The 27,455-nt window shown below is 45.1% G+C and overlaps 1 protein-coding gene across 1 annotated transcript in view; it reads right to left on the bottom strand.

Annotated features, from left to right (window-relative positions):
• LOC115094469 (rho GTPase-activating protein 20-like) overlaps nucleotides 1-23,871 on the bottom strand; it is a 146,969-nt gene extending 123,098 nt beyond the window's left edge. The window contains exon 1 of the mRNA XM_029607554.1: nucleotides 23,519-23,871. Within this exon, the coding sequence (XP_029463414.1) occupies nucleotides 23,519-23,596 (78 nt within the window). The 5' untranslated portion in view covers nucleotides 23,597-23,871. The remainder of the gene's footprint in view (nucleotides 1-23,518) is intronic.
• Between the last annotated feature and the right edge of the window lie 3,584 nt (nucleotides 23,872-27,455).

The following is a 27,455-nucleotide window of genomic DNA, read 5'->3' as shown; positions in this document are numbered from 1 at the left end:
ACAAGGCTGCAGAATGCTGATGAGTGCTGCGTTCCCAGACCCCCCTCTCAAATAGGTAGAAAGGGGAAAGGAATAACAAGCAACTGAAAATTCAGGCAGAAAGAGATTCAGTCAGCTCAGGGCAAGGAAACAGTGTGCAAAGTCAGGCTGGAAAACTTGGCATGTAAAGTATCCTGCGACTGAGGGGTAGTGTAGACTTCCTAGGCTAAATGTTCAATAGGGTACCCAACTGCAGCATTTTGCATGTATAGGACAGGATGATATTCAAACACAAGGTACCTGTTCAAACTGAACTGGAAAATCAGATTGCACTGTGAATAAATGTACATTTAGGAAAAGCAAAAGGGGACTGTAAATGTCAGACATGTTAGTAAGGATGTGCATTCGTTTGCAACGAAATAGGAAATAAAGAATATATTTCCTATTTTGTTGCATTTTGGGGGGCTTACGAAATAATAGGAAAACCCACAAAATTTTGTGTGGTTTTCTTATCTTTTTTTGGGGGGGGGGGGAGAAAGGGCATATTGAAAAAAACAAACACCCAAACCCACCCCAACCCTTCAAACAATTAATTGCAACCCCCCCACCCTCCTGACCCCCCATGACTTGCCCGACCCCCCCTCCAAGACTTGCCAAAAGTCCTTGGTGGTCCAGCGGGTTCCCGGGAGCGATCTCCCCCTCTCGGGCCGTCAGCTGCCACTAATCAAAATGGCGCCGGTGTCTCTTTGCCCTTACTATGTGACAGGGGCTACCGGTGCAATTGGTCGGCCCCTGTCACATGGTAGGAGCAATGGATGGCCCATGGCATTTCTTAAGGGTAACCGGACACTGTAAAACCTGGTCAGGAAAGGCCAGGGGCCAATCAGTGGTGGCAGCCTGGCAGTGCTCCAATCACCTGCCTGTTTTTGGGGCTTGGTTTGACTCTCCTCCTCCTCTGTCTCTCCCATGGCTGTGTTGCTTCTTCGCGCTGGCCTTCCGGGAGTCGCAGAGGCAGAGGAGAGTCGAACCCGAGCCCCAAAGACAGGCCTAGGGAAAAAATCAACGCTCAATTTGAAAGTGAAAAAGGGGGGGGAGGCTGCGGCCGGTCACCCTCCCCCCCAAGGGTCCAGTCCTGCTCCATGGAAAAGTTGGCAACCCTACCCATATGTCTGGAACGCACTTCCAAAAGAAATACGAATCAATGTGAATTATATGCAGTTTTGATACTTGGTAAAAACTTGGTTATTTGACCAACTAGCACCCAACAGTTTGCCTTCCAAATGATGCTGTGTGGCATCAGACAGGAATAAAGCCAATTAAAAAAAAAAAAAAATCTTGATTTTACGCAATTAAATAACTACCAGCCCATCTCCAACTTACGGTTCATTGCAAAACGTCTAGAAAAAGTAATACAGAAACAACTTGCAAACTATCTTGAATCAAATAACATTCTTTTTCCCAATCAATTTGGTTTTAGGAAAATGTTTAATACCAAAACTTTATTAATCGCTTAAATGGACACCGTGCTAAGAGGCTTTGACACTGGGCAAAGTTACTTCTTAGTACTTTTAGATTTATCTGCAGCCTTTGATACAGTAGACCACACAATACTATGCAACCGTCTGATAGAAATAGGAATTACAGATACTGTGCTTAAATGGTTCTCTTCTTTTCTCAGCAAACACTCTTTTCAAGTAAAAATAAAAAACTCAGTGTCCAATAAAACTCCGCTTGACACTGGGGTCCCACAGGGGTCGGCCCTTTGAGCTACCCTTTTTAATATATATTTATTACCAGTCTGTCACTTGCTCACAGGACTAGGCCTAAAGGTTTACATCTACGCCGATGATATCCAGTTTCTTGTCCCCATTGAAGATACCATCGAAAAACCATTCAATATTATTGTTGTATATTTAATTGCAATAAAACAACTTCTTTCACATATGAAATTAGTACTACTAAATATAGACAAAACTGAAATTATACTTTTAGAAAGGAAATGCAGAAATGAAGATATTCGCCAATTAATATTTGAGAATAATATTAAGATAAAACCAACCATATTTGTGAAAGACCTTGGAATAATCATAGATTCAGAACTAAGTTTAAAAAAATATATATCCACCAAATCGAGAGACAGCTATTATAAACTTCTCACTTTGCGAAGGTTAAAACCATTACTCGAAAAACATGATTTTAGGACAGTACTTCAATATTTGATCTTCTCTAATATTGACTATTGTAATTCCTTGTTTCTAGGACTCCCTCAGTCCACAACCTGTCCCCTTCAAGTTTTACAGAACGCTGCCACTAGAGTTTTGACTGGGAGTAAAAAATGTGACCACATCACACCTGTATTAATGTCACTTCACTGGTTACCAATCAAATACCGCACAGAAAATAAAACTGCCTGCATTTTACATAACATTATTTATGGTGAACAAACCAAATGGCTAAATACGGCAATCCGCTTACATATTCCTCAAAGATCCCTTAGGTCGGCAAATAAGGGCCTATTAACAATTCCATCATTAAGGTCAGCACACCTTAGTCAGGTACGAGAGCGAGCAATATAATAGCCAGCCCTAAACTCTGGAATACATTACCAACCCAGATAAAATGACAAGAAGACACTAAGAAATTTAAGTCCAGGCTTAAGACATGGCTCTTCGGCTGTGCATATGCAGATACTAATTAAAAATGATTCTTATGTTTACCGTTTTAGATTAAGAAACTTTTAACTTCATGGCTCATCTTTCTTTTAATGTTTGCAATTTATATTGTAGTTGTTCTTTTTTATGATTTTACGATTTTAGTATTGTACTAGTTCTTAATTTATTATTTTATAGCTACATATTTGCTAGTATTTTGATTTTATTAATGATTTATTGTTTTTTCTTTACTTTCATTGTATTGTAAACCGTTGTGAAGATCCTACTGATACGACAAATAAACTAGAAACTAGAATATTCTTCTCATTTTAAATTGTTCTATTACTGCACCCGGACCAGATGGTATACACCCCAGAGTTCTGAAAGAACTAAAAAATGAAATTGCAGATCTATTGCTAGTAATTTGTAACCTATCATTAAAATCTTCTGTTGTACCTGAAGACTGGAGGGTGGCCAATGTAACCCCAGTGTTTAAAAAGGGCTCCAGGAGTGATCCGGGAAACTACAGACTGCTGAGTCTGACTTCAGGGCTGGGAAAAATAGTGGAAACTATTATAAAGAATAAAATCAGAGAGCATATAGAAAGACATGGTGTGATGGAACACAGTCAACATGGATTTACCCAAGGGAAGTCTTGCCTCATATATCTGCTACATTGTTTTTGAAGGGATGAATAAAGAAGTAGATAAAGGTGAACTGGCAGATGTAGGATATTTGGATTTTCAGAAGGCGTTTGATAAAGTCCCTCATGAGAGGCTTCTAAGAAAACTAAAAAGTCATGGGATAGGAGGCGATGTCCTTTCGTGGATTATAAACTGGTTAAAAGACAGGAAACAGAGAGTAGGATTAAATGGTCAATCTTCTCAGTGGAAAAGGGTAAACAGTGGAGTGCCTCAAGGATCTGTACTTGGACCGGTGCTTTTCAATATATTTATAAATGATCTGCAAAGGAATACGACGAGTGAGGTTATCAAATCTGCGGACGATACAAAATTATTCAGAGTAGTTAAATCACAAGTGGATTGTGATATATTACAGGAGGACCTTGCAAGACTGGAAGATTGGGCATCCAAATGGCAGATGAAATTTAATGTGGACAAGTGCAAGGTGTTGCATATAGGGAAAAATAACCCTTGCTGTAGTTACTCGATGTTAGGCTCCATATTAGGAGCTACCACCCAGGAAAAAGATCTAGGCGTCATAGTGGATAATACTTTGAAATCGTCAGCTCAGTGTGCTGCAGCCATCAAAAAAGCAAACAATATTAGAAATTATTAGGAAGGGAATGGTTAATAAAATGGAAAATGTCATAATGCCTCTGTATCGCTCCATGGTGAGACCGCACCTTGAATATTGTGTACAATTCTGGTCGCCGCATCTCAAAAAAGATATAGTTGCGATGGAGAAGGTACAGAAAAGGGCAACCAAAATGATATAGGGGATGGAACAGCTCCCCTATGAGGAAAGGCTGAAGAGGTTAGGACTTTTCAGCTTGGAGAAGAGATGGCTGAGGGGGGATATGATAGAGGTCTTTAAGATCATGAGAGGTCTTGAACGAGTAGATGTGAATTGGTTATTTACACTTTCAAATAATAGAAGGACTAGGGGGCATTCCATGAATTTAGCAAGTAGCACATTTAAGACTAATCGGAGAAAATTCTTTTTCACTCAATGCACAATTAAGCTCTGGAATTTGTTGCCAGAGGATTTGGTTAGTGCAGTTAGTGTAACTGGGTTCAAAAAAGGTTTGGATAAGTTATTGGAGGAGAAGTCCATTAACTGCTATTAATAAAGTTTACCTAGGGATAGCCACTGCTATTAACTGCATCAGTAGCATGGGATTTTCTTGGTGTTTCGGTACTTGCCAGGTTCTTGTGGCCTGGTTTGGCCTCTGTTGGAAACACGACGCTGGGCTTGATGGACCTTTGGTCTGACCCAGCATGGCAATTTCTTATGTTCTTATGGGATAGGAAGCGATGCCCTTTCATGGATTACAAACCGGTGAAAGGACAGGAAACAGAGAGTAAGATGAAATGGATAATTTTCTCAGTGGAAAAAGGTAAACAGTGGAGTGCCTCAGAGATCTGTATTGGGATCAGTGCTTTTTAATCAATTTATAAAATCAAATTTGCAGATGACACAAAATTATTCAGAGTTGTTAAATCACAAGTGAACTGTGAAAATTTGCAGAAAGACCTTGCAAGATTGGAAGATTGGGCATCCAAATAGTAGGTGAAATTTAATGTTTTCAAGTTGTATATAACTCAGAATCAAATAACATGGCTTGTGATTTTTAAGGCAAGCCACATTATTTGATTTGCATGTATTAGGCTAGTGATGAACTGACTGGCATGCATTTGCATGCTACTCATTTCATTAGCATACTCATAGCCCCGGAAGCAGAAGAACCTGCAATATTTTAAATACTGCGCTTCATCACTGTGTTAGGCTATTTATCGGGTGATGAACACCAAACACATCTTAATAAATAGACCTCTTAGATTATAAACCCTCAGGTGTAGAGAACTGCCTACTATACCTGACTGTAACCTAACTTGAGCCCAGGTTTGGAACGAAAAACAATTAAATCTGAAATCCAATTAGTGTCAGATTGCGATGATGTTTATAGTCATGTTGGCTGCTTTCCATTATGATTGGACAGACACCACCCACCAATCTTGCACAGGCGACCAAATGGGCTTCATATAGTCACTACTGACCTGCTCCTGGATTAACGCCAGTGACCTAGAAACTTTGCAAATGAGTGGCCATCCAGTCCCCTTTGCTAGTGCTATTTTTGCTAAATGAGAATAGCTGATTGTTTTCCAGCCATTTTTAGAAGTAACAAGTACACAGTGTATTATCAGCGCAGTGGATTATGTCCCTTCCCAGTCTCCAAACATATAGCAATAATGGAATATATTCTACTGTGAGGCAAGCGACGGGCTTTTTCCAAACGACTGGCTGGCCAAGCAAAACAAGTCAGAACTAAAAATTGTCCTAATCTGGTTAATCTACCTATGGCGCTGCCAGGTTTTAATTCCAGAAATAATAACATTTGAACAGCTGTGAATTACTGCTTTATTTGTGTGACGTGTTTATTTTTCATTTGGCCCATTGCAGGAAAGAACAGGCAAAAAAAAAAAAAAATAAATGGAATTTTCTCAGCATGAAAAAACATTTGGGAGGGGAAACGGGATTTTGACCTGCTTCATGAAAAGAAGATTCCTTCTTTTTCTTTTAGGAGAAAACAGGCGATTTTAGACATGGGAGAGGCTTTCTAATCGAGTTCGTTTTTTTTTTAAGAAGGAGAAGATTCTTCATTTTGAAACTTCATTTAAAAGGAAGCTTTTCTACCTTTCCTTTCTCATTTAAGTTAAGGGACCTGAAGTCTTCCCAGCGGATTGTCCTTAGAGAAAGGGAAACAGGGCCTCTACAGTAGAACTGTTTATTGAGAAGAGGCAGTAATGGAGGCAATGATCCGGCACACCAGGGAGGGAAAAGAGAGACACGGAAACAGCTGAGAGACAGCACAACTGGGAACTCTGAACTGGAGGGATTCTCTAGCTTCAAGGCTCATGGGATCCCGAATAGTTGGGACCCCGGAAATAGAGAGGAGGGACAGTACAATTGACGTGTGAAGTATTTATTTATGGACTATGCATTTACCAAGGAGACCATGCATTATGTGCCAGATTATCCAATGGTAAACAAGTGCTTGGAACACCATTCAAGTGTCTTTCTGGTTCTTGTGCACTTGGAGATAGATACACAGAATGCCCGAGGGCCTGGGAGGGTAACCCTCCCCCCATCCCGTGCAGAATCAACTACATTAGACTCAAGCAGAGTGGATATTTTGGGACTGAGACAAAACCCCCAAAGCGAGTGTAAGCCTTTCACTTATATGGCGTCACCTGAGTTGGGGTTATACAGATATTTTGCCAGTTAAGTGACCTATTGAAAATTTACCCCTCAAAGTATGGATGTCTGGTAATCGATTTCTCCATAAAACAAGTTACATGCTTACTCCAATTGCCCCAAGCACCATGCAAGCTACTTCTCTTCCTAGATTTGCTGGCGAAATCTTGGTTTTCAATATCAAGGGCAAATGCAGCATGGTAGATCCTTTAAATCTTTCACTGAACTTGTGCAAGAATTGCAGCTCCCAAGCTATGTTCATTATCAATATCTCCAGAGACATCAAGATTTGACTCCACTAGTAGGACTGGGATGGCATCTCAGACAGCCCTATAGAATGTAGCTGGTGGATGAATGAACAGAACAGCCTTCCAATGGAGGTGGTGGAAACAGGAATGGTAAAATAATTCAGTGAAGCCTAGGACAGGCACGAAGGATCCCTAGTGGTGAAGAAGTGAGGGGAAAGCTGGAGATGACCTGGGATCTAGGACAATGCACCAGGACTGAAATTGGGCCCACTGGTCCTTATAACCGCAGTTTCTATGTCTGTCTTGCTCATCCCCCAACATTAAAATCATTCCTTTGCTGAAGGGTTAGAAGCCGAGAAACCATCTCAGACTGGCAGAGTAGTTGGAGCACAGGTTGACACTCAGTGCCACTTAGCCGGATAAGTAAGGACTTATCCGGCTAAGTGGCGGTGGCTGAATATCTGGCAGTGTTTAACAGCCGCCACTTATCTGGATAAGTACTTAGCCAGCTAAGTGGCGGGCAGGAAATGGGCGTTTCGAGGAGGAGCTACTTATCCAGTTAACATAGCGATAAATAGCAATATTCAAACTCATCAGGCTATGTTAGCCGAATAAGGCAGATCTGCTCAATAGCAGCCGGTAGCTTTCTGCTGTATCCCCACATTGCTGTGGGTAAAAGCCCTGCTTTACCCTTAGCAAAGCAAACTCTGCATGTTACTTCCCTCTCTTAATCTTAACCTGCCTCCGGGAATGCCTCCTCGTAACGCAACTTAGCTTGGACGCACGGATGGTGGGACGCTGCGCGTGCTTTTTGCGGTGTTGAGGAAGGACGGTTTATCCAGACAGCTGGAAATGCTTTCTACTCATGTAAATCACTTTGAACATTGACCCCCTCAGTTATTAAAGAGGGTGATGCCAGTGAACTTTAGGGAGTCACATCATGGGCAGGTGGGCCACTGCCTTCCAATGAGGCAGCTCCTGGGCAGGTGGTGACTAAGGAAGATGAGAGCGCAGCGAGTTAGTAAACTACTGGTGCCCCAGGCTGGTCTATCGGAGCTCTTACGACACTCACAAATGGTTTTGGGATCACTTTATGCTCATGATCAGTCCCTGGGTTTGATTTCAGTGAGAATATGTTCCACAGCATAATGGTGGGGAACTCTAACCTAGGGTCCCGATTAACCCCAGTGAACTCAGGGAGCGTAGACCTGATAACTCAACAGTGGTAGGAGCTCTGGCACTTGAGCAGAAGGAGACAAAACGGGTGGTAGACAGGAGAGGTCTCAAATCACAGATCTAGCTGCTCTGCCGGCAAGAGCCCAAAACCATTGCAGTGTACAGCTCACAATTCAGTGCCAGTCCCTTATCTGTCTGCTCAGCTATGTTTTCCATCAAGCAATAAGGCACCAGCCACTGTAGCATTACCCAGCTTACAAGAACAGGCATGCGGGAGGTGGGGAGAATCATTTAGTCTGTGGTCTCCTAAGTAGCCCTGTCTACAGAGGCACAGCCCTATGCTAGTAATAAATATATCGACACTTGCTTTCTTCGAAGTAAACTGAGGTTAAGAAGTTTGGGGTAAATATTTATCTAGACTGGTTTATACAAGGTTTTTTTTTTTTTGTGTGTTTTGTTTTGTTTTGTGGTTATTTTAAAACTATGATTATTGTGCAGAGGGCCGCAGGAAGATGTTTCACACTTCAGAGCTGCCCGTTTTCCCAAGGGCCTCCACCTTGCACACCCAGAATCAGGATCTCCCCCAGCACCAGAGAGTTTGCTGCACTCAGCGCATGGCCCCATCTTCAGCTAGGCTGCATCAGTGACATCTAAATGTCTGCACGTTTTCGTGCCAAGCCCCGCAGCCGGCCACTGGTTTAGTTTTTAAATGCTTCAGCCGCTGGTGACTGGAGAAGCTGCTCCTAGAAATAGATGTGGCTTCTTCCTGATGTAGTGAAACATCTGCCAACAGGAAGATGGTGTTTCTTTGGGGCCTGGCGGTTTCCTTCTGCTCATATTAGGCTGCCAGCTCAGTCTGGACCAGCTTCTGTTAGGCTATGGTGCCAGCAGCCTTCATTCACAACTGTCTAGGTTTCCTTCCTTATTTTATAATCTCCTGCCTCTCTCCCAGCCACTGCAGGGATGGCTGTTAGCCAGGGGCCACAGGCCATGCTTCCTACCAAAACTCAGATCTTGCCTCCACTGAGACCGGTTGAAGCCATGGGTGACACTCCCTCCACCCGCCCAGGGGCTGTGATCACCGCGTTTGCGGTACTACCAGCACCAGTCAGCCCAGGAATGAAACCCAGGTCCTACGCATGCCACTGCACAATGCTGCCACTGAGTCACCAAGCTGCACTATGGATTTTTTTAATTAACTGCAAAGGACTCCAATGGACGTAAAAAGCAGCCTTCAATAACATCAATTATTTTTGTGCAAGCAATCAAACTATAAGGGGGTGGGGGAGAGGGGCTGGTGGAACCTGCTTTTCCCTACCATAGATGGTTGGCCACACCCTGGGCAACCATTAAGAGGAACTGGAGAATACACTGGGACTTCTGGTGCTGGCACACCTCCCTGAATCATCTCCTCTCTTGCACTTACTGTTACTTAAATACACAAATTTGCAGCTTGGCACCAAGAAGGAGCACTTCACTAATATCAATTTATGGTGTCTGGATTTCATTAGTGCTTCAGTAAGGTCAGTCTAGTGTTACAGATCTTCTGATATGCTAAAGAGCAGACCTGCCTGGAAATCAGCGCTCAGTCCTGGAAGCCGATCACTTCTGCCAGCTCCATCAGTACAGCAGTGACGTGCGCCACGAGGTGCTACCATCCTCCTCCACCTCCTTCCATCCCACTGCCTGGAAGCTCTGCTGACAGCAGCAGACGCGCAGCTTAAACTATTACCGTGCTCCAGAAGGGAGAGAGAGGCTGTTTTGGTGCGTTTTCAGACTTGTGATAGAGGCTGGAGGTGGGGAGGGGAAAACACGCTCACTTCATGACGTGAAGACACATCTTTGTCGTGTTAACTAGTTTATGTTAAAATTTTATGAACACGATTCGTAACCTGCCTAGACTGGTGGATGGCCAAGATGTAAACATTATTAAACAAATAGGCCTATACAATTAGTGGGTAAGTTTGTAACCTCGTGCAGAAGTTGGCCCTCAAATATATGCAGAAGTTTCATCAGTTTTCAAAGCGGACTTATGTGCATAAGCCCACTTTGATAATTATCCTGGTAAAACTAGGCGCACCCAGTTCCATCTGCTATTTGGTGCACATAGTTTTGCTGAGAGAATTTACGAGCATACTTTTTAAAACCAAAATGTATGCATGTAAGTCCCAGACTCCTCCTCCTAGAATGCCTCTCCCATGTGCGCTTAAAAAATGCGAACATACAGAAGGTAACCTTCAAACAGCTGCACGTGGCTGCATATACGCGCGTGTATGGCGGCTGCACGAACTACCATAGTCTTTTATCTAAAAGCGTTTATCAGGTGCATGCAGATCATAGAATATGCATGTGTCTACCCCTCTGACATACACACATATGTATAGTGATGCACAAATACCTCCAATGCATTGAAAGTGCATACGTTTTCCACCTATTTTATCAATGTATGTGTGTATATTTTGCACACAAAAAATATATATAACTCACTCGCGTAAAACCCTGATGCATAAGTCGGTATATTTTTAAAAGTGTGCGTGTAATGGCCAATACCTCCACCAATTCACCCAGTCTTTCTCCAGTTCATCGAGACCCCTCCTAGCTCTTCATCCTGAACGCCCTCCAGTTCACCCAGACCTCCCACCCAACCATCATAGCAGTTTATGGATTTATCCTCTAGGAACTTATCCAAACCTTTTTAAACCACATCCTCTGGCAATGAATTCCAGAGTTTAACTATGCGCTGAGTGAAAAAGAATTTTCTTCAATTTGTTTTAAATGAGCTACTTGCTAACTTCATGGCGTGCCTCCTGGTCCTTCTATTATCTGACAGAGTAAACGGTGGAGCACACTGTTAGCCCGGGTTTGGACAGAAAGTTGATGGGCCTATTAGTCATTCCTGAGCGATACAGAAAGCAAAATGTGCATATCCTGCTTTTACAGTGCACTGCTGACCAATCCAGACAAGCCATTGAGGAGGTGCCTGCAGGGATGGTCTGCAAATTACTTTCTTTTCCTAAAATCATAGACTAAAGCTTAAGCTAGGGACAAACTGGGTAGTGGAAACATAAGGGTCTCTATACAGTGTTTCTTTTTGTTCAGCTGTCTGAGCTGACTAGTTGGAAAGAAGGGGGTCTCAATCTTGATCATTTTTATTATTATTATTAAATAAACTAGGGGCTGTGCGCCTGCTCGCTTCATTCCGCCAATGGACTCTCCACTCTAGATTCCCAGGTTTGTGCCTAGGTGGAAAATGCAAGGAATGGCTGGGTGGGGAAAATGACTTTAATGAGAGGGAGGGCAGGGCAAGAGCTAGAGAATTCTCAACTTTGCCCCTCCATTTTTTAACCCTTGGCTGTTAAGGTAACACCCCCAAAAAAGGAGAAAGTGGTAATTGCATCAAAAAGTATGTTTTCTAACGCCATGACCTGGATGTGTACATTATTGGTGTTTTGTTGGGGTGGAGGAATGGTGGGCGGGGCACTCAGTGGGGAAGAGTGTGGGTCAGAAGGCTTACAGAGGGTGTGTGAAAGTGGGGTAGGAGAGATATGGGAGTCCCTTTCATGCACATACCACCCTTTCAGTGAAGAAACATTTCCTGAAGTTGCTCCTGGAGCTTCAAAGTGTGGCTTCTTGCTCTAGTGCATAATTTACCTAGTGACATCTACCAAAAGGCACATTTTTCTTCCAACCTCTCCTTTATCTAGGATCCATCAATTCTTTAATTAATTATTCTCGTCTCTGGTTTATTTGTTATAAGAACTTACTCTGCTGAAGTTAAATTCTGTTCCTTACATATACCAACAATTAAATGAATAGCTGGATAAATCTGAATTGTGCTAACGTTAGCCAGAAGAACTGACAAATAGAGTAACTGGATTTGTTTCAGTCCTGTTTGATCAGCTCTCTGGGGAATTTATTTATTGATCTACTAGGGGCTGTGCCCCTGCTCATTCCCCTGCCGACCCCACCGGTGGGATCTCTGCTCTAGACTCCATGTTCCTGCCTAGGTGTAAAATGCAAGCTGGGTAGGGCGAGTGACTTTAATGAAAGGAAGAGCGGGGAGAGAGCTATAGAATTCTCCCCCCCCTCCTATCCCCCCCACCCGGCCCCTTGACTGAGTGTGCATGGATGTTAAGCAAACCCCCCCAAAAAAGCCAAAGGGAGATAATTGCATGGCAGTGTCAGAAAGTGAGTTTTGTGACTCCCTCAGCTGGATGAGTGCATTATCAGGTGTCTTGTGCTTGCTTTCTTGGGGGTGGAGGAATGGGGGGTGGGGGGAGTGAGGGGCTATATTGGGGAAGGTGTGGGTTAGGGTGTAGGTCAGAAGGCTTCATGAAAAACAAGGTAAATCGGTCGCAGCAGGCAAACTATTGCACAATTTGAGAGCCAAAACAGACAAAGCTCATCTTTCTAGCTGGCATATTGCAATTGAGCAATCCGTCTGCTGGGGTAGCACCAACAACCTCAGGTTTCTTTCAGGTACAGAAAACGCTATCTGAGTCCTAGCCCCTGAACCATCGTATATAGCAATGTTAAACTCTTAACTTCACAAAACGCCTCTACCAGTAACCAGTGGTTCAATTATTGGAGCTATTATTTTATCGTCCAGCTAGCACTTTTGCCATAGGTGGAATAGAAATATTTTTAAATAAACAAATATGATCCTCATTGTTAAACCTCACAAAATTCTAGTCGCCATGTTCTGGACCATTTGTAATCTGAATAATAATAAAAAAAAAAAAAAATCAGCCAAGTGCTATGTATAAAGTTTGTGTTGGGAGCAGGTAGAGGTGTGCGTCCCTTTCGAGAAGGGATTGCTTGGGGGCACGGGGAGATAGCAGCCCCTCAGGTGGGTGAAGAGGGTGGCAGGATTGGTTTCCTTTCCCTGCAGGCTGCGCGGGGATTCACCGTCAGTCACAAGCTGCTGCCCATCAGTGACAGATCTGGCCCCGGGAACATGGTCAGAAATGGAAAATAGTTTTGAGGGTGGCAGTAAAGAAGGCCCAATTCTGGGAATGAATTATATTTAAAAAAAAAACAAATTCCGAGCGGCCCCGTTACAGTATCTCTTGCTGGAAGGGTTCAGCGATGGGGCTCTGAATTCTTGAAAGTGAGTCTGACAGGTGCTGATTGTAACTGCCCCTCTCCATCTCTCTTTCTCTCTCTGTCTGTCTCTGATGAATCTGGAAACAAACTTTCTCTTCCCTGCCAGCTTGTACAGGCTTCTAAATATATGGACAGCAATTTGGAAACTTTGTCCAATCTCAAGGTCCTATGTCCTGTTCATGTGACAAAGCCTCTGCCCCGACTCCAGTGAAACCATTAACCTCTGAGGTGCTGAATTGGGCAGGGAACAGAAAACAAACACACACACACACACACACGATACCACAACAAGGCCTCAAGTCTTTTCTCCCATCCCATGGAGGAACTTGTATTCCTTAGTTTCATTCTATAGCCTTCCGTTGCAACCAGGACCCAACAAGGACTGTGAATACAAGAGCCTTTATTTTCACATTTTTTCCCCCCTGTTTTTCTCCTATCTAGTGTAGTAATTGCTGTGATAATCCTCAGCCAAGGGCCCCAGAGCCTGCTACAGATAGACGCCCAGCCTGGCCAGTAAAGGTATTGCAGTGGCTCGACTGTAGAGTTCCGCCCCTCCCAGGGGCTGTGCGAATACTGTGGCCACAGCGTCCCCAGGCCCGGCCAGCCCGGCCAGCCCGCCCAAGGAGGATGAAGCAAAGCTCAGGGGTTCAAACGGGACCCGTCTGCCTGGCGACGGGACACAAGCTTGCCCTGAGGCTCCAGTGCTCAGTTACGGGATGGGAATGGATTGGAGGCCAGGGTGGGGTGGGATCATGTCATTCCGTGGCTTACGTGATATTTTATGACACTCTCCAAGTAGTAAGCTGAGTAAAACTAGAATTTGAAACCTAATGTGAAGGTTGTCAGATTTTATGTCGTTAGCAAATGGCAGTGTCAGAAAGTGCAGGGGTAAAATCTAATGGAAGAGCAGGGCCCACAAGCAAATACAATAGAAGAGCCTGTGCACAGCAGACCTTCATAATAGGCCCAAAAGTCGGTGGCCTTTACTTGCCTTGTACTTGATCATTGGTTTAAGTCCGTTGGCTCCACAATTTGTGCTTTTTAAATTAATTTTTAACTATATACAAGTAAAATCAACTTATCTTTTGATATTCAGCAAGACGGCATCATGGTTAGTCTAACCCCCACACGGTCCATGTTTTGAAACTGATATTCTGCATCAGGTCAGGGGTATTCGCCGAGTCCTTTTCAGGTCAAGCGACAGAGTCTGCTTATAAATCAATAAACATTTCTCTTCAGAAACAGATTTCAGATTCTTGTCAGCGTCTCCACATACCATGCCCTACCATAAATTGCTGGAATAATCTAAACAGCTACAAATATTAGAGTGGCTGTTACCTAACCATATGGGCTCCTAAATAACTGGTGTGGCCTGGCAGACAGACCCAGCTGCATGAGCAGCTGCATTTCCACACGTCCAGCTGCTTATTTGTCCATTCATTGCAGTCTGCCAGACAGAACTGACCGTGTGGCTGCCTCTATTTCCACTAGGACTTCTAAAGTTTTATATTACCTACTCTGCTCGTCATTCTGGAAGACCCGACACGTGCCCAGCAAGTTGCGCTTACGCTGTCTTTTCACTTTTTTTTTTTTTCCACGCGTTTACCCCATGCCTTCCTGAGGTCTGATACCACTTGCCTCCAAGAGGGTGTTTCATGCACTACTCTTTCTGTGAAAAATGATTCCCTAACGTTTCTACCGAGTCTACCTCCTCAGAGCCTCGTAGCATGACCCTGTGTTCTCGAACCTCTTTTCTATTCACAAAGATTTTCTTCAAGGCCCTGAGCGCTGTTGAATCAATTTTTAGGCGTTAAAGTCTTCTGAATAAAGCAGTAATCAGCACACTGGAAGCTGATTTTGGTTTCCAATTTAACTTTTACTGAATAAGGATGGAAAATTGATGAAAATACCCAGTTACAAGTTCTTGTTCTCCCAGCCCCATTTACACTGCTGTCAGGAAAACAAAGGGAATAGATGCCTTGGTCCTTTTTCAACTATTTATTAAAGTAGAGACGTATTCTTTTAAAAACAAAGCCCGACTCAGGCCGAGTTTCGCAGCTCAACAGCCGCTGCCGCATAAATTGAGTTTGGTTATTGGGTTATAATGTAGCTAAATGTCTGCACGTAACTTTACCCGTTGTATGATGATGCCGGCACGGCGGTCACACATGCAGGCGCATAGATTGAGAACATACGCCCCCCACCAGGATACCTCTGACATGCGCTGTCTTAGACTGACCAATGAGCCACACAAACGCATTCAGCCACTCCACCTAACTCCTTCCCTGATGTGCATTAGTCCTGACTAAGCGTTTGAACCGTAGACCTATGTGCACGTATTAGAACTGGAGTAATCCCACCCCCCTCCCCACGTGAGCTCGGCTGATGCTTCTCTGTAGGCTCATGATACCCATGGAGGCACTAGGTGCAGCACTAGATGCAATATTTCCTGCAGATTCTTCTGCAGGCTGTGATTCAGAGGACCCTGCCCCCAACCCTTCCGCACCCTGTCAGAAAGTGCTAGAGAGATGCCCCAGAAACGCGAGAGGAAAGGGATACGGTATGGCTAGCAATATACACCCTCAGGCCAGCTGTGTGCAACCGCTGCTGTAATTCTTTTTATTTGATTTTTTTTTTCTGAGCTCTGGTGCTGGGGTGGGGGGAAGCAATGTTCTAACTACGCAATGGGACAAGGGACTGCGCAGACTTTTTTTTGCGGGTTTTAATTTGTATCAGTTTTCAAAGAGTGACTGCGTTTTTTTGACTTGAAAGTTGCTGTGGGTACAAAGTGGTCACATGCAGCGACTTTTTCTGTGAGATTTTTGCTGGAAAAGTGCAGGCGAAGATTTGAAAATGCAATTTACATGCACCCTTTTTCCTCCTCTGAACTTCATGGGGGGGGGGGGACACACATTTTCAGACAGCTGATAAATGCAGGAAAAAGGCCTTCACCTCCCCCTGCCGCAGAAATTGCTTTGAAAACTTTCTCTCTGCTCCTGCCGTTGCCTTGTAGAGGTGGGAGATCCGTGTAAGACTCATTCTCACGCTTCCAGCTCTTGGGGGCTGCTCCGGTTGGATGTAGCCTCCTCTGTGGTGGCAGTGGCACACTTTAACCCCAGATTCGTTTTTCCAGTTACAGTGGATAATGCCACTGCTTCAGGCACTCGTATCCCAAAGGAAAGCCGGGAGAGTTGGAGCTTTGCTGGGACCTGCTGGGGTTCCCTCTGAATCCTGAGGGATTTGCACATCCACCACATCCAAGTGACTGCAGCTCTTTGATTAGGGCAGTGCCACGGTGCGAATGGCGCTATAATAGGCAGCCCTCGTGGTTAGCGGTGCCCCCACTAAAGAAGGCTTCTGCAGGATGAGAAGGGCTAGCTGTTATTTTCAGCTCCCCGGCAGTCTCTGGGGGAGGCCCTGGCTGGGATTTGGGCGTGCTAGGGATTGTCGGCTGCTACCCTGCCCAGGATGTGCAGCGCCTGGGAAGCTTTTTTCAGATCACAGATGGGCTGTAGGTAGAGCCGCAGCCAGGCAAAGCAGTTTACGGACTGTGCACAGGTCACAGAACCCCAGCTGCGTGTCAGAAAGTGAACTGCAAGCCTCACAAGTCACATCATAGTAAAAAAAAACCCCAAACCCTCGCAACGTGCGTTTCAGGTAGCGGAAGAAAGTAACGAAATGCAACTGATTCGTCCTCAGAAAGGATAATTGGCAGAGAGGTGAATCTAATCTATACTGCTGCCTCTCTTGGTCTCTGTTCCCTTCCTTTGAGCCAATACTCTCCACTACTGACCTGAGTGCCAGGCCATAGTTTTTACCCACGCAAATACAGGTCTAATCTAATTGGCTGCTTGACATGTACTGTCGGGACATACAGAAAAATTCTAACTGTCTAGACTGGAGCAGCAAGAAGACTGAAATGCTGCACGTCCTCCTCCTCATCACGATCGTAGTCACTTATTTATTTTACGCTTTTCCAACTAAGAGAGTTCAAAGCGAGTTACAGCACGTCAACATTTACAGTCTTAGTGCCTCCATAAATAAAAGGCAGAGCGGTCATCACAGACGTACTCCATAGGAGCAGCAAAGTCAATTGGGGAAATACATCAGAGAGGCACATAAGTCACTGCGAGGTGGAATGGTGAAAGAGAGAAGAGGGGGACAGTTTCCGTATCGTAGGATGATTGGCTTCTGTGGAAGGGTGGAAGTTCCTGTAGCATTTTAATTATCAGAGAACACAGCAGGAGGAGTGGGTCAGTATAGGTTTGTGGCCCAAAGGTCTTGTCCTTATTACACAGTGAAAATAGCAAGAGCTCGATCCCTGCCCTCATTATTCAGTGGGAATTCTGTTCCTGCTTTTATTATTCAGCTGGAGCTTGGTCTTTGTCCTTACTAAAAAGCAGGAGCTCAGTCCCTTCTGTATGAAACAGCAAGAGCTTGATCACTGTCCTTATTAAAGAGTGGGAAGTCCATCCTTTCCTTTATTATGCAGACTTTCAGATAGTGTTGCAATCGCTAGTGTCAAATGCCAAAGGGACTGGATTATTGCAATTCTGTTTATATATAATTTATATATTTATATTTATATAATAATTTATAATGCCTGTCTGACATTGCTGCCTGGATATCCCACCGCCACTTTCACTCAACATGGCCAAGATGGAGCTCCTTCTCTTTCCCCCCAAGCCCACCTCCCCTTTTCCTGCTTTCTCTGTTTCTGTGGATAACGCCGTCGTCATTCCTGTCCCATCAGCTCTTAACCTTGCAGTCCTCTTTGACTCCTCTCTCGCCTTCTCTACGCGTATCCAAAACACTGCTAAAACGTGCCATTTCTTTCTCTGTAACATTGCGAAATCCGTCCTTTCCTTTCTGAACACATAACAGAACCCTTATCCACTCTCTCATGTCCTCCCGCTTAGATTATTGCAACCTGCTCCTCACAGGTCTCCCAGCAAGCCATCTCGCTCCACTGCAATCTGTCCTAAATTCAGCTGCATGACTTATCTTTCACCAAAGTCACTATGCTGACATGCATCCCTCTTCTGAAGTCACTGCATTGGCTCCCTATCCGCTCCCACATACAGTTCAAGCTCCTCTTTCTCACCTACAAATGCCTTCACTCTGCAGCTCCTCACTACCTCTCCTATCTCTCTCTCTCTCTACACCCCCTCCTCATGCACTCCACTCACTCCTATCCGTGCCCTTCTCCTCTACTATCAGTTCCAGACTCTGTGCTCTCCACCTGGCTGCGCCGTGTGCTTGGAATAATCTTCCTGAGCTGCTGCGTCATGCTCCCCCTCTTGCCATGTTTAAATCCCATCTAAGGACCATCCTTTTTGAAACTGCTTTTAAATCTTATGCCTGATTGGCTGCTTTTAGTCTTGACTAACTTTCTTTTCTTTTAACGAAGTCTCTTCTCCCGTATGTTTGTTTTGTTAGATTGTAAGCTCTATTGAGCAGGGACCATCTTTTTGCATGTTTGTACAGAACTGCGTACGTCGTGTAGTGCTATAGAAATGTTAAGTAGTAATAAGGTTCCTGCAAGCACAATTGGGGCCTTGCAAGTTCTGCAAAATAGAAGTTGCTTGCCTTCTTACTGTTGCATGTGTGCACAGCCACATTATTCCTGTCTTACAGGCATTGCATTAGCTCTCCGTTCTTTGGCGGATAAAATTTAAGATTGCCACCACAGTCCATAAGGTCCTAAGCAATGAGGTATCTCTATGTATCAGCTCTTTATTGAACATTTATTGGCCTTCACGTGCCTTATGCTCTAGAAATCAGGGGCTCCTGCAGGTCCCCCTCCCCCAGCCAAATTAGTCTATTTGATGGAGGCCGATGAGAAAGCCTTCTCATTTGCAGGTCCTGTACTCTGGAACTTGCTCCCTGACCAACTGCAAGCCATTGAGAGTCACAAGCTATATCAAAAACAACTGAAAACCTATTTGAGCAAGCATTTGAGTTTACTGTTCAACACTCTGTCAGGATGGAGCGATCTCTGCTCTGCCATCAGTGTTCAGTGATTAGATCTGGGGCTAAGCAGTGGGGATATCTGTATTTGATGACATAGTGTATCTAATAATTGTTGATGTTTTCATATAACCCACCATGAACAGTACAGTGCGCGAGTAATAAATTCTTACAATAAATGTAAATAAATATACAGCAGGGCCATAAGAACATAAAATTTCCCATACAGGGTCAGACCAAAGGCCCATCAAGCCCAGTATCCTGTTTCCAACAGTGGCCAAGCCAGGTCACAAATACCTGGCAGGATCCCAAGGAGTAGATGGATGGCAAGCTGCTTATCCTAGGGATATGAAGTAGATTTCTGCAACTCCACCTTAATAATGGTTTATAGACTTTTCTCCAGGAACTTGTCCAAACCCTTTTTAAACCCAGCTACACCAACAGCTTTCACCATGTCCACTGGCAATGAATTCTAGAGCTTAATTATACATTGAGTAAAGAAATATTTTCAGTTTTCTTAAATGTATCACTTAGTCTTCGTACTTTTTGAAAGAGTAAACAACCGATTAAGAACATAAGAAGTTGTCATACTGGGTTATATCAAAGATCCTTCAAATCCAGCATTGTTTCAAACAATGACCAATCCAGAATACAAATACTTAGCAAGTACCCAAACATTAAATAGATCCCATGCTACTAATGCCAGTAATAAACAGTGGCTATTCCCTTATTCAGCTTGATTAATGGCAGTATATGGATGACTTCTCCAGGAACTTGCCCAAATCTTTTTTAAATCCAGCTATGCTCAATGCACAATTCCTATGAGGAATTGTGCATTGAAAGAAAAATAATTCTCTGATTTGTGTTAAATTTGCTACTTGCTAACTTCATGCAGTGCCCCCTAGTCCTTGTATTATCTAAAACAGTAAATAACAGATTCATATTTACCCATTCTAGTCCTCTCATGATTTTATAGACCTTTATCATATCTCCCTTCAGCTGTCTCTTATCCAAGATGAACATCCCTAATCTCTTTAGCCTTTCCTCATTGGGGAATCATTCCATTCCTCATTTTGGTCGTCCTTCTCTGTACCTTTTCTAATTCAGCTATATCTTTCTTGAGATGTGGTGACCAGAACTGCACACAATATTCAAGATGTGGTCTCACCATGGAGCGATACAGAGGCATTATGACAGTCCCTGTTTTATTCACCATTCCTTTCCTAATAAATTTTTACATTTTGTTTGCTTTTTTGACCGCTGCAGCAGAAGATTTCAACCTTTTCCTGAATGGTGATTCCTCATTTAGAACCTTGCATTGTGTTGCTATAATTTGGATTACTCTTCCCTAAGTGCACCACTTTGCACTGTCCACATTAAATTTCATTTGCCATTTGCATGGCCATTCTCCCTGGGGCACTCCACTATTCACCTTTCTCTACTGGGAAAATTTACCATTTAGCCCTCCTCTGTATTCTATTTTTTTTTTAACCAGTTCCCAATATACAAGAGGACATTGCCTGCTATCCCATGATTTTTTAATTTCCTAAGAAGTCTCTCATGATGGACTTTGTCAAATGCATTCTGGAAATCCAGATACACTATATCAACTGGCTCACCTGTATCCACATGTCTATTTACACCCTCAAAAGATGTAGATTTGTGAGTCAAGACTTCCCTTAACTAAATCCATGTTGGCTTTGTTCCGTTAAACTATGCCTATCTATATGTTCAGTAATTTTGTTCTTTATGATAGTTTCTACCATTTTGCCTGGCACAGATGTCAGACTCACTGGTCTGCAATATCCCGGATCCCATTTTAAAAACTGGCATTACAATTTTAATGATAGATTTCAAATTACCAATAGCAGGTCTGCAAGTTCATTTCTCAGTTCTTTCAGCACTCTGGAATGTATACCATCTGGTTCAGGTAATTTGCTATTCTTTAGTTTGTCAGTTTGCCCCATTACATCTTTCAGATTCACTAAGATTTATTTCAGTTCCTCTAAATCATCACCTTTGAATACCACTTCTGGCATGGGTATCTCTCTTACATCTTCCTCACTGAAGATTGAAGCAAAGAATTCTTTTCATCTCTCTGCTATAGGTTTGTCATCCCTAAGTGCCCCCTTTACCCCTTGATCATCTAATGGTCCAACTGACTCCTTCACAAACTTTTAAATTTGAATGTACCTGAAAAAGTTCTTATTATGCGTTTTTACTTCCACGGCAAGCTTCTTTTCAAATTTTCTCCTTGCCTTCCTTATCAATTCTTTTCCTCTAACATGCCAGTGCTTATGCTGTTTCCTATTTTCTTCATTTGGATCCCTTTTTCATGTCTTGAAAGATGTTCTTTCAGCTATTATAGTCTCTCTCACCTCACGTTTTAACCATGCAGTAGTTTAGCCTTCTTTCCTCCTTTTCTAATGCGTGAAATACATCTGGTCTGGGCTTCCATGATGGTATTTTTAAATATGGTCTTTACCTAATGTAAACTCAACCTTTGCACCTGCTCTTTTCAGTATTTTCCTAACCATTTTCTTCATTTTATCAGTCACCTTTTTGAAAGTTTAATGTTATCACAATAGATTTCTTTAGTTTCCTCCCTCCAGTAATTACGTCAGATTTAATCATGGTGTGATCACTATTGCCAAGTGACTTAAACGCTGTTACTTCTCACGCCAACTCCTGTGTTCTGCTAAGGACTAGGTCTAAAATAGTTTCCCCTCTTGTTGGTTCTTGTACCAGCTGCTCCATGAAGCAGTCATTTATTTCATTATCATCATTCTGAGCCATGTGTTTCTGAGTGACTGTTGGCTTTCCCCTCTTCTCCTTTTTAAAGGTAAGCGCCAGCAGCCTGGTTTCACCCTGGTTAAGATGGAGCCCATCCCTTCGGAAAAGATTCTCCCCTTCCCCAAAAGGTTCCCCAGTTCCTTACAAAACGGAATCCCTCTTCCCTGCACCATCGTCTCATCCACGCATTGAGACTCTGGAGCTCTGCCTGCCTCTGGGGACCTGCGCGTGGAACAGGGAGCATTTCAGAGAATGCTACCCTGGAGGTTCTGGATTTCAGCTTCCTACCTAAGAGCCTAAATTTGGCTTCCAGAAACTCCCTCCCACATTTTCCTATGTTGTTGGTGCCCACATGTACCATGACAGCCGGCTCCTGTGACCTTGTTCCTTATTATACAGTGGGTGCTCAGTTCCTGTGCAGTGATTTATGTTCTGCTTTTTGGTACTTCAAAGAAGATTACATGACTGTAGGTATTTCCCTATCCACAGAGGGCTCACAATGTAAGTTTCTGATGAGACAATGTAGGATAAAGTGACTTACCCAAGGTCACAAGAAAAGGCAGTGGGATTTGAACCCTAACTTCTCTGGTTCGTAGTCCACTGCTCTAATCACTAGCATCTTCAGTGGATATCTTTCAGGATATCCACAGTAAACATGCATGAGGTAAAATTTGCATGCTATGGAGGCAGTGCATGCAAACGTATCTCATTCATATTCATTGTGGATATTTTGAAACCTGACTGGCTGGGAGTCCTCCAGGACAGGCTCAGGAGCCACCAATGTGGACCAAATATCAGCAAGGCAACTGCTACCTCTGAGGTATGAAAGGAAGCAAAGACAAACATTCACCCACATGTTGCCCAAGACAGAAAGGTGGTAGTGATAGTGCAGCCTTCAGGTGAGGTGGTACAGCTGATGACCCTGTTCATGAACCCTCTGTAGCAATTGACAGACCACAGAAGTTAATGTAAAAATTGAGGAAGAGATGGCGTGACATGGATCCCTGAATATAACACGGAGATAACATGCTGCTGTACTCAGACTTAGATCATCATAACCAGCATACTCTGGCTTATGAGTGAGATTCATTCTTGTCACATTGTATTGTACAGTGTATTGCAAAACAAACCCACTTGGAGACCCTGCCCCAGGGAACTCTGGCCCTGTCCTGATTATACAGCAGGGGCTGGATTCCTATCCTCATGACACAGTGAACACTCAGTCCCTGCCTTTATTGTACTGCAGCATTCTGTCCTTGTCCTTACTATACAACAGGAGCTTGGTCCCTCTCATAATTATACAGCCAGAGCTCAGTCCCTGTCCTCATTATGCAGGGGGGAATGCAGTTCTTGTGCTTACTATTTTTAGCAAGAATCTAGTTTCCACGCTTGTTCTCATAGAAAGATTTTGGCAAGTACAAGAGGAAACCACAGACCCTATTAGAGATTGGAAATGTGCTGTTAGAAATTTGGCAGGAAGCGGACTGGTGAGACGGTCGGATTTCTCTGGGGCTCTCGCAGGATTGTCCTGCGGGCTGGAGTGCCTCTTCCCGTGCTTTAGTGCCACAGTCTAGGAGTTGCAGCAGCACCACATACAGTACGCCCGAGCCTGGACCCCCGTACCCCTCCCCCTGGCAGCAGGGCTAGCGTACTTGCCTTTTCCTTGTCCTGCATCCGAGTTCTCAGATCTCCGCTCGGCGCCTTCTGCAGGCTAGCCCTCTGCTGAGGGGTCATCCTGAGGTGCCAGCCCTTCTCCCGAGGACATGATCTCCCCTACCCTCACCTGTCCATCACCCACAGCAACAAGGACAGGTAGGAGAAGATACTGTTCTAGCTCCTGAGAAAAAGAAAGAAAGAAAGAAGAAGAAAAAAAAAAAAAAAGATCCAAGCTCTTCCTGCTGCTGGTTAATCCTCCTCGGGCAGGGAACTCGCACTGGTGTGAGTGAGGGAGAGAGCAGAGAGGAAGAAGCTGCCCTGCTCAGCGGTGGGGGGAATCCAGCTGTAGTGCTCCACCTCGCAGGCTGACTAAATATGGCCATCGACTCCGGGGAGGCTGTGCTGGGCTGGGCGTGGGGAGGGGGCGAGGCAGCCCAGCACGAGGGGGAGCCTTCCAGTGTCTTCAAGGCAAGGCACCAAATAGCGCTGCAGAAAGAAGCCACATGGCCCTGCAGTCACAGGGTTAATAAGATTTCTGGGGATGAGGCACGAGTTCCTTCTGCGATTTTTGTTTGCTAATTTGCCGGTGTCAAAGTTACAGCACTGGAAAGAAAAGTGTCCATTTATTTATTTATTTATTTATTTATTTATTTAAATAAATACGTTTCCATTAAGCTATACAATTGGCAAAGTATAGCTAATGGCAGGGAAAACTTCAAAAACTCCCCCCCCCCCCCCCATCCCAAGACAGAACAGGTTACAGCACAGGCAGCAGCAGTGCAAGCTTTTCACACCCACATCACAAAATAGGTACAACATGGGTGGCAAAAGCACAAGCTACAGCCCCCCCCCCACACACACACACACAGAATAAAAAGAGCACAGGCAGCAGTGCAGTCTTTCCTAGCTTACTCACACACACACACCACAGGGCTAGAGGAAGCGCTGGGTGGATGAGGCTGATGCTACCTAGAGCACCACAGTTTTGAGGGCAGCAGCAGAACTGGACTGCGCTAGCATCATGTTATGGTTTTGAGGTGTTTGTGTTGATTCCTGGGTACTGTGGCAGATGACCACGCCCACGGGGAGGAGCCCCGTGGGGAGCCACAGTACTGGGCTAGACTCAGGACGCCAAACACTGAATTGTCTTTTATTTTACAGTAGATGTAAGCCACCAGAGATAGCAGTAGTGAGCAGGTTCTGAAGTAGCAGTCCAGGGACCCTCGGCAGAGGGACTTGTCTCACCAAGTTGATATAGGGAGGTTCCGGTGTAGGGTTCCCAGCATGGCAAAGCTGTAGGTGAGATAGACTGAGAATTAGGTTACTCACTAGACTAGATGGTAGCTGTAATGTAGAAGGTTTCCAACCAGGCAGAAGTAGATGGTTCCAGGCACCGAGACAGGGAGAGCAGGCCCTTGAGGAGCGAGTACCTGATCCCAGTAAGGCACCTGAAAGACGAGGAAGGGCCCCCGAGGAGCGGGTACCCAGGTTAGTAGTTACCCCAAAGGGCAGAGAGAGAGCTTCCAGCGGCAGCACGGAAGCGGCAGAGCAGCGTAGACCGGACGAGTCCAATCCGAAATCCAGTCCGAATCCAGTCTTTGCTAACTCGATTAGCTAGCAAGGAAGGGCAGGCTATATACCTGGATGTTGTGACGTCACTCGAGGGGTACGCCCCCGAGGTTCGCGCCATAGCTGGAATAAAGACGTGGGTAGCACGCGCGCGCGCACCCTAGTAGGCCCTTGGGAGGAACATGGCGTGAGGCAACGCCATAGCCGTTTTGGGTACGCTGGAGAGGGTGGGTTGCAGACGCGGCGGTAGCCATTTTCACAAGGTAAGTGGGAGGAGCCGAGAACAAGGTGAGGAAAAGCCATCTGAGACCGACGGACGCAACACATCACTTGGGTCTGAGCCTTGCCTGCCAGTGTGCACCCTCCCACTTCCTCCGCCTCCCACGCTCTGCCCACTCTTTCCTGCAGTGGCAGCGGCTTTCGGGAGTTCCGTGACCCGGCTTCACTTCTGGGTTCACTATGCCACCAGGATCTCATCTGTGCTGGTGGAAGCCAGGGAGAACGATCCCTACCCCTTTCTCAACACAGCCTGGATCCTGGGGCTGGGGAGAGGGGAATGAGAGAGGGAGAGCAAGAGGAATTGTTCTGGAGCTGAAGTGAAGGAGAGAGAAATAGGAAGGTTTATGGCACAGGGCAAGTGAGGGGTATTGGAGAAGGGAAGAGTAATACTCCTGGGACTGGGGTAAGGGAGAGCACATGGCTGAAGTTTCACCTGTGCATTTTATAACCTTGCACTAGCTCTGACACACTTTCTCTCTCTCTCTCTCTCTCTCTCTCTCTCTCACACACACACACACTCTCTCTCTCTCTCTCTCTCTCTCTCTTTCTCTCTCTCTCCCCCATGGCAGGCAAATTCAGGTTGACATTTTCTGGAAATGGAATATTTATGAGCATAACATTTTGGAAGGATGGTAGAAATTGAGATTATGGCAAGTTTTCATAAAAATGATGTATGAAAAGCTCCTAATTGATGTTATTAGCTGCCCAGAACCAAAGCTTTTTCATTATGGCCTTGACACATAAGCAGGATTTTGATGACTTTGGCAGTGTCATATTTCAGAAACATACAGTATGTACAGCCATACATATGTGCATGTGTGTGGGTGCCTTGTATGTGGCTCAGTGGGAGTTGGTGTGCATGTGTGTGGGTGCCTTGTATGAGCTCATGTTATGGAGTCTCAATTTAGTGGACCCTTGGGTTGACCTGCAGAAGACTGGGAACGATGGTCAATGTCTCTAGTATGTGGCAGGCCGGGAGGCAGATGTTCAGGCAGGAGGTAGAGGTGATCTTCACCCTGGAAGCTGGCGCTCCCCCGGGAGGAGCCCGTAGGGGCCCAGCCGCTGGGACTTAGGTGAGGCTTTACCCTTGGAAGCCGAAGCCCCCCCGGGAGGAGCCCGTAGGGGCCCGGCCGCTGGGACTTAGGCGGGTTGATGATCAGGACTGAGAACTGGAACCAGACTAGAACAGTAGACAAGTACTGTAACAGGGCTCAGGTACTGGAACCAGGCAGGAACTGTATTAAGACTCAGGTACTGGAACCAGGCAGAAACTGTAGCAGGACTCGGGTACGGGAACCAGGCAGGAACTGTAGCAGGCAAGCAGGAACCAAGCAGGTACTGTAGCAGGCAAGCAGGAACGGAGCGAGTGGCAAGGCAGCTCACTCCGGGGCACGACGCAACAGGGAACCAGGAGGTAAACCCATTGCAAGGCAAAGACTGAGTGTCCGCGGCCGGCTTATCAAGGCCGTGGTGTCTGACGTCAGGAACTGGGTGGAGTCACCACTGGCACGAAACGGCCTAGAAAAGCGTCCAAGTGGTGTGCGTGCGCGCCTAGAAGCAGGGCATCCATGGGAAGCTTCCCTGCGGCGCGGCCCCCAAGGGGACGCCACTGAACAGGGCACAAACCAGGCCTCCAGAAGCGGGAATAGGTCCAGGAGCACGGAGGTAAGGGTCTGGTCGCGGCGCTTGCGGCCAGAACCGCAACAGTACCTCCCCTCGTACGCCCCCTCTTAGCCGTCTGGGTTTACTTGGGTGGTCCAGATGGAACTGCCGTAATAAGTCCTTGTCGAGGATGTTATGGGCCGTTCCCAAGAATTATCCTCGGGTCCGCAACCCTCCCAGGCAAGCAAGTACTCCCAGCGGCGTTGATGGAACCAGACATCCAAGTTCTCACTTACTTGATACGTAACCTCGTCCGTTACTGAAGGGTCCGATGGTTCAGGAGCCCGGGAGTAGTATCTGGATAAAACAAGAGGCTTCAGCAATGACACATGGAACACATCATGTATGCGCATGGAGGAGGGTAGACGTAGTCGGTATGAGACTGCTTCCACTTGTTCGGCGACTTAGAAAGGCCCACAGAATCTCG

The sequence above is a fragment of the Rhinatrema bivittatum genome, chromosome 6 (genome assembly GCF_901001135.1).
Source record: "Rhinatrema bivittatum chromosome 6, aRhiBiv1.1, whole genome shotgun sequence".
Taxonomy (NCBI): domain Eukaryota; kingdom Metazoa; phylum Chordata; class Amphibia; order Gymnophiona; family Rhinatrematidae; genus Rhinatrema; species Rhinatrema bivittatum.
Note: the sequence above shows the minus strand (reverse complement) of the source record. Positions and strands in the feature narration are given on the sequence as shown.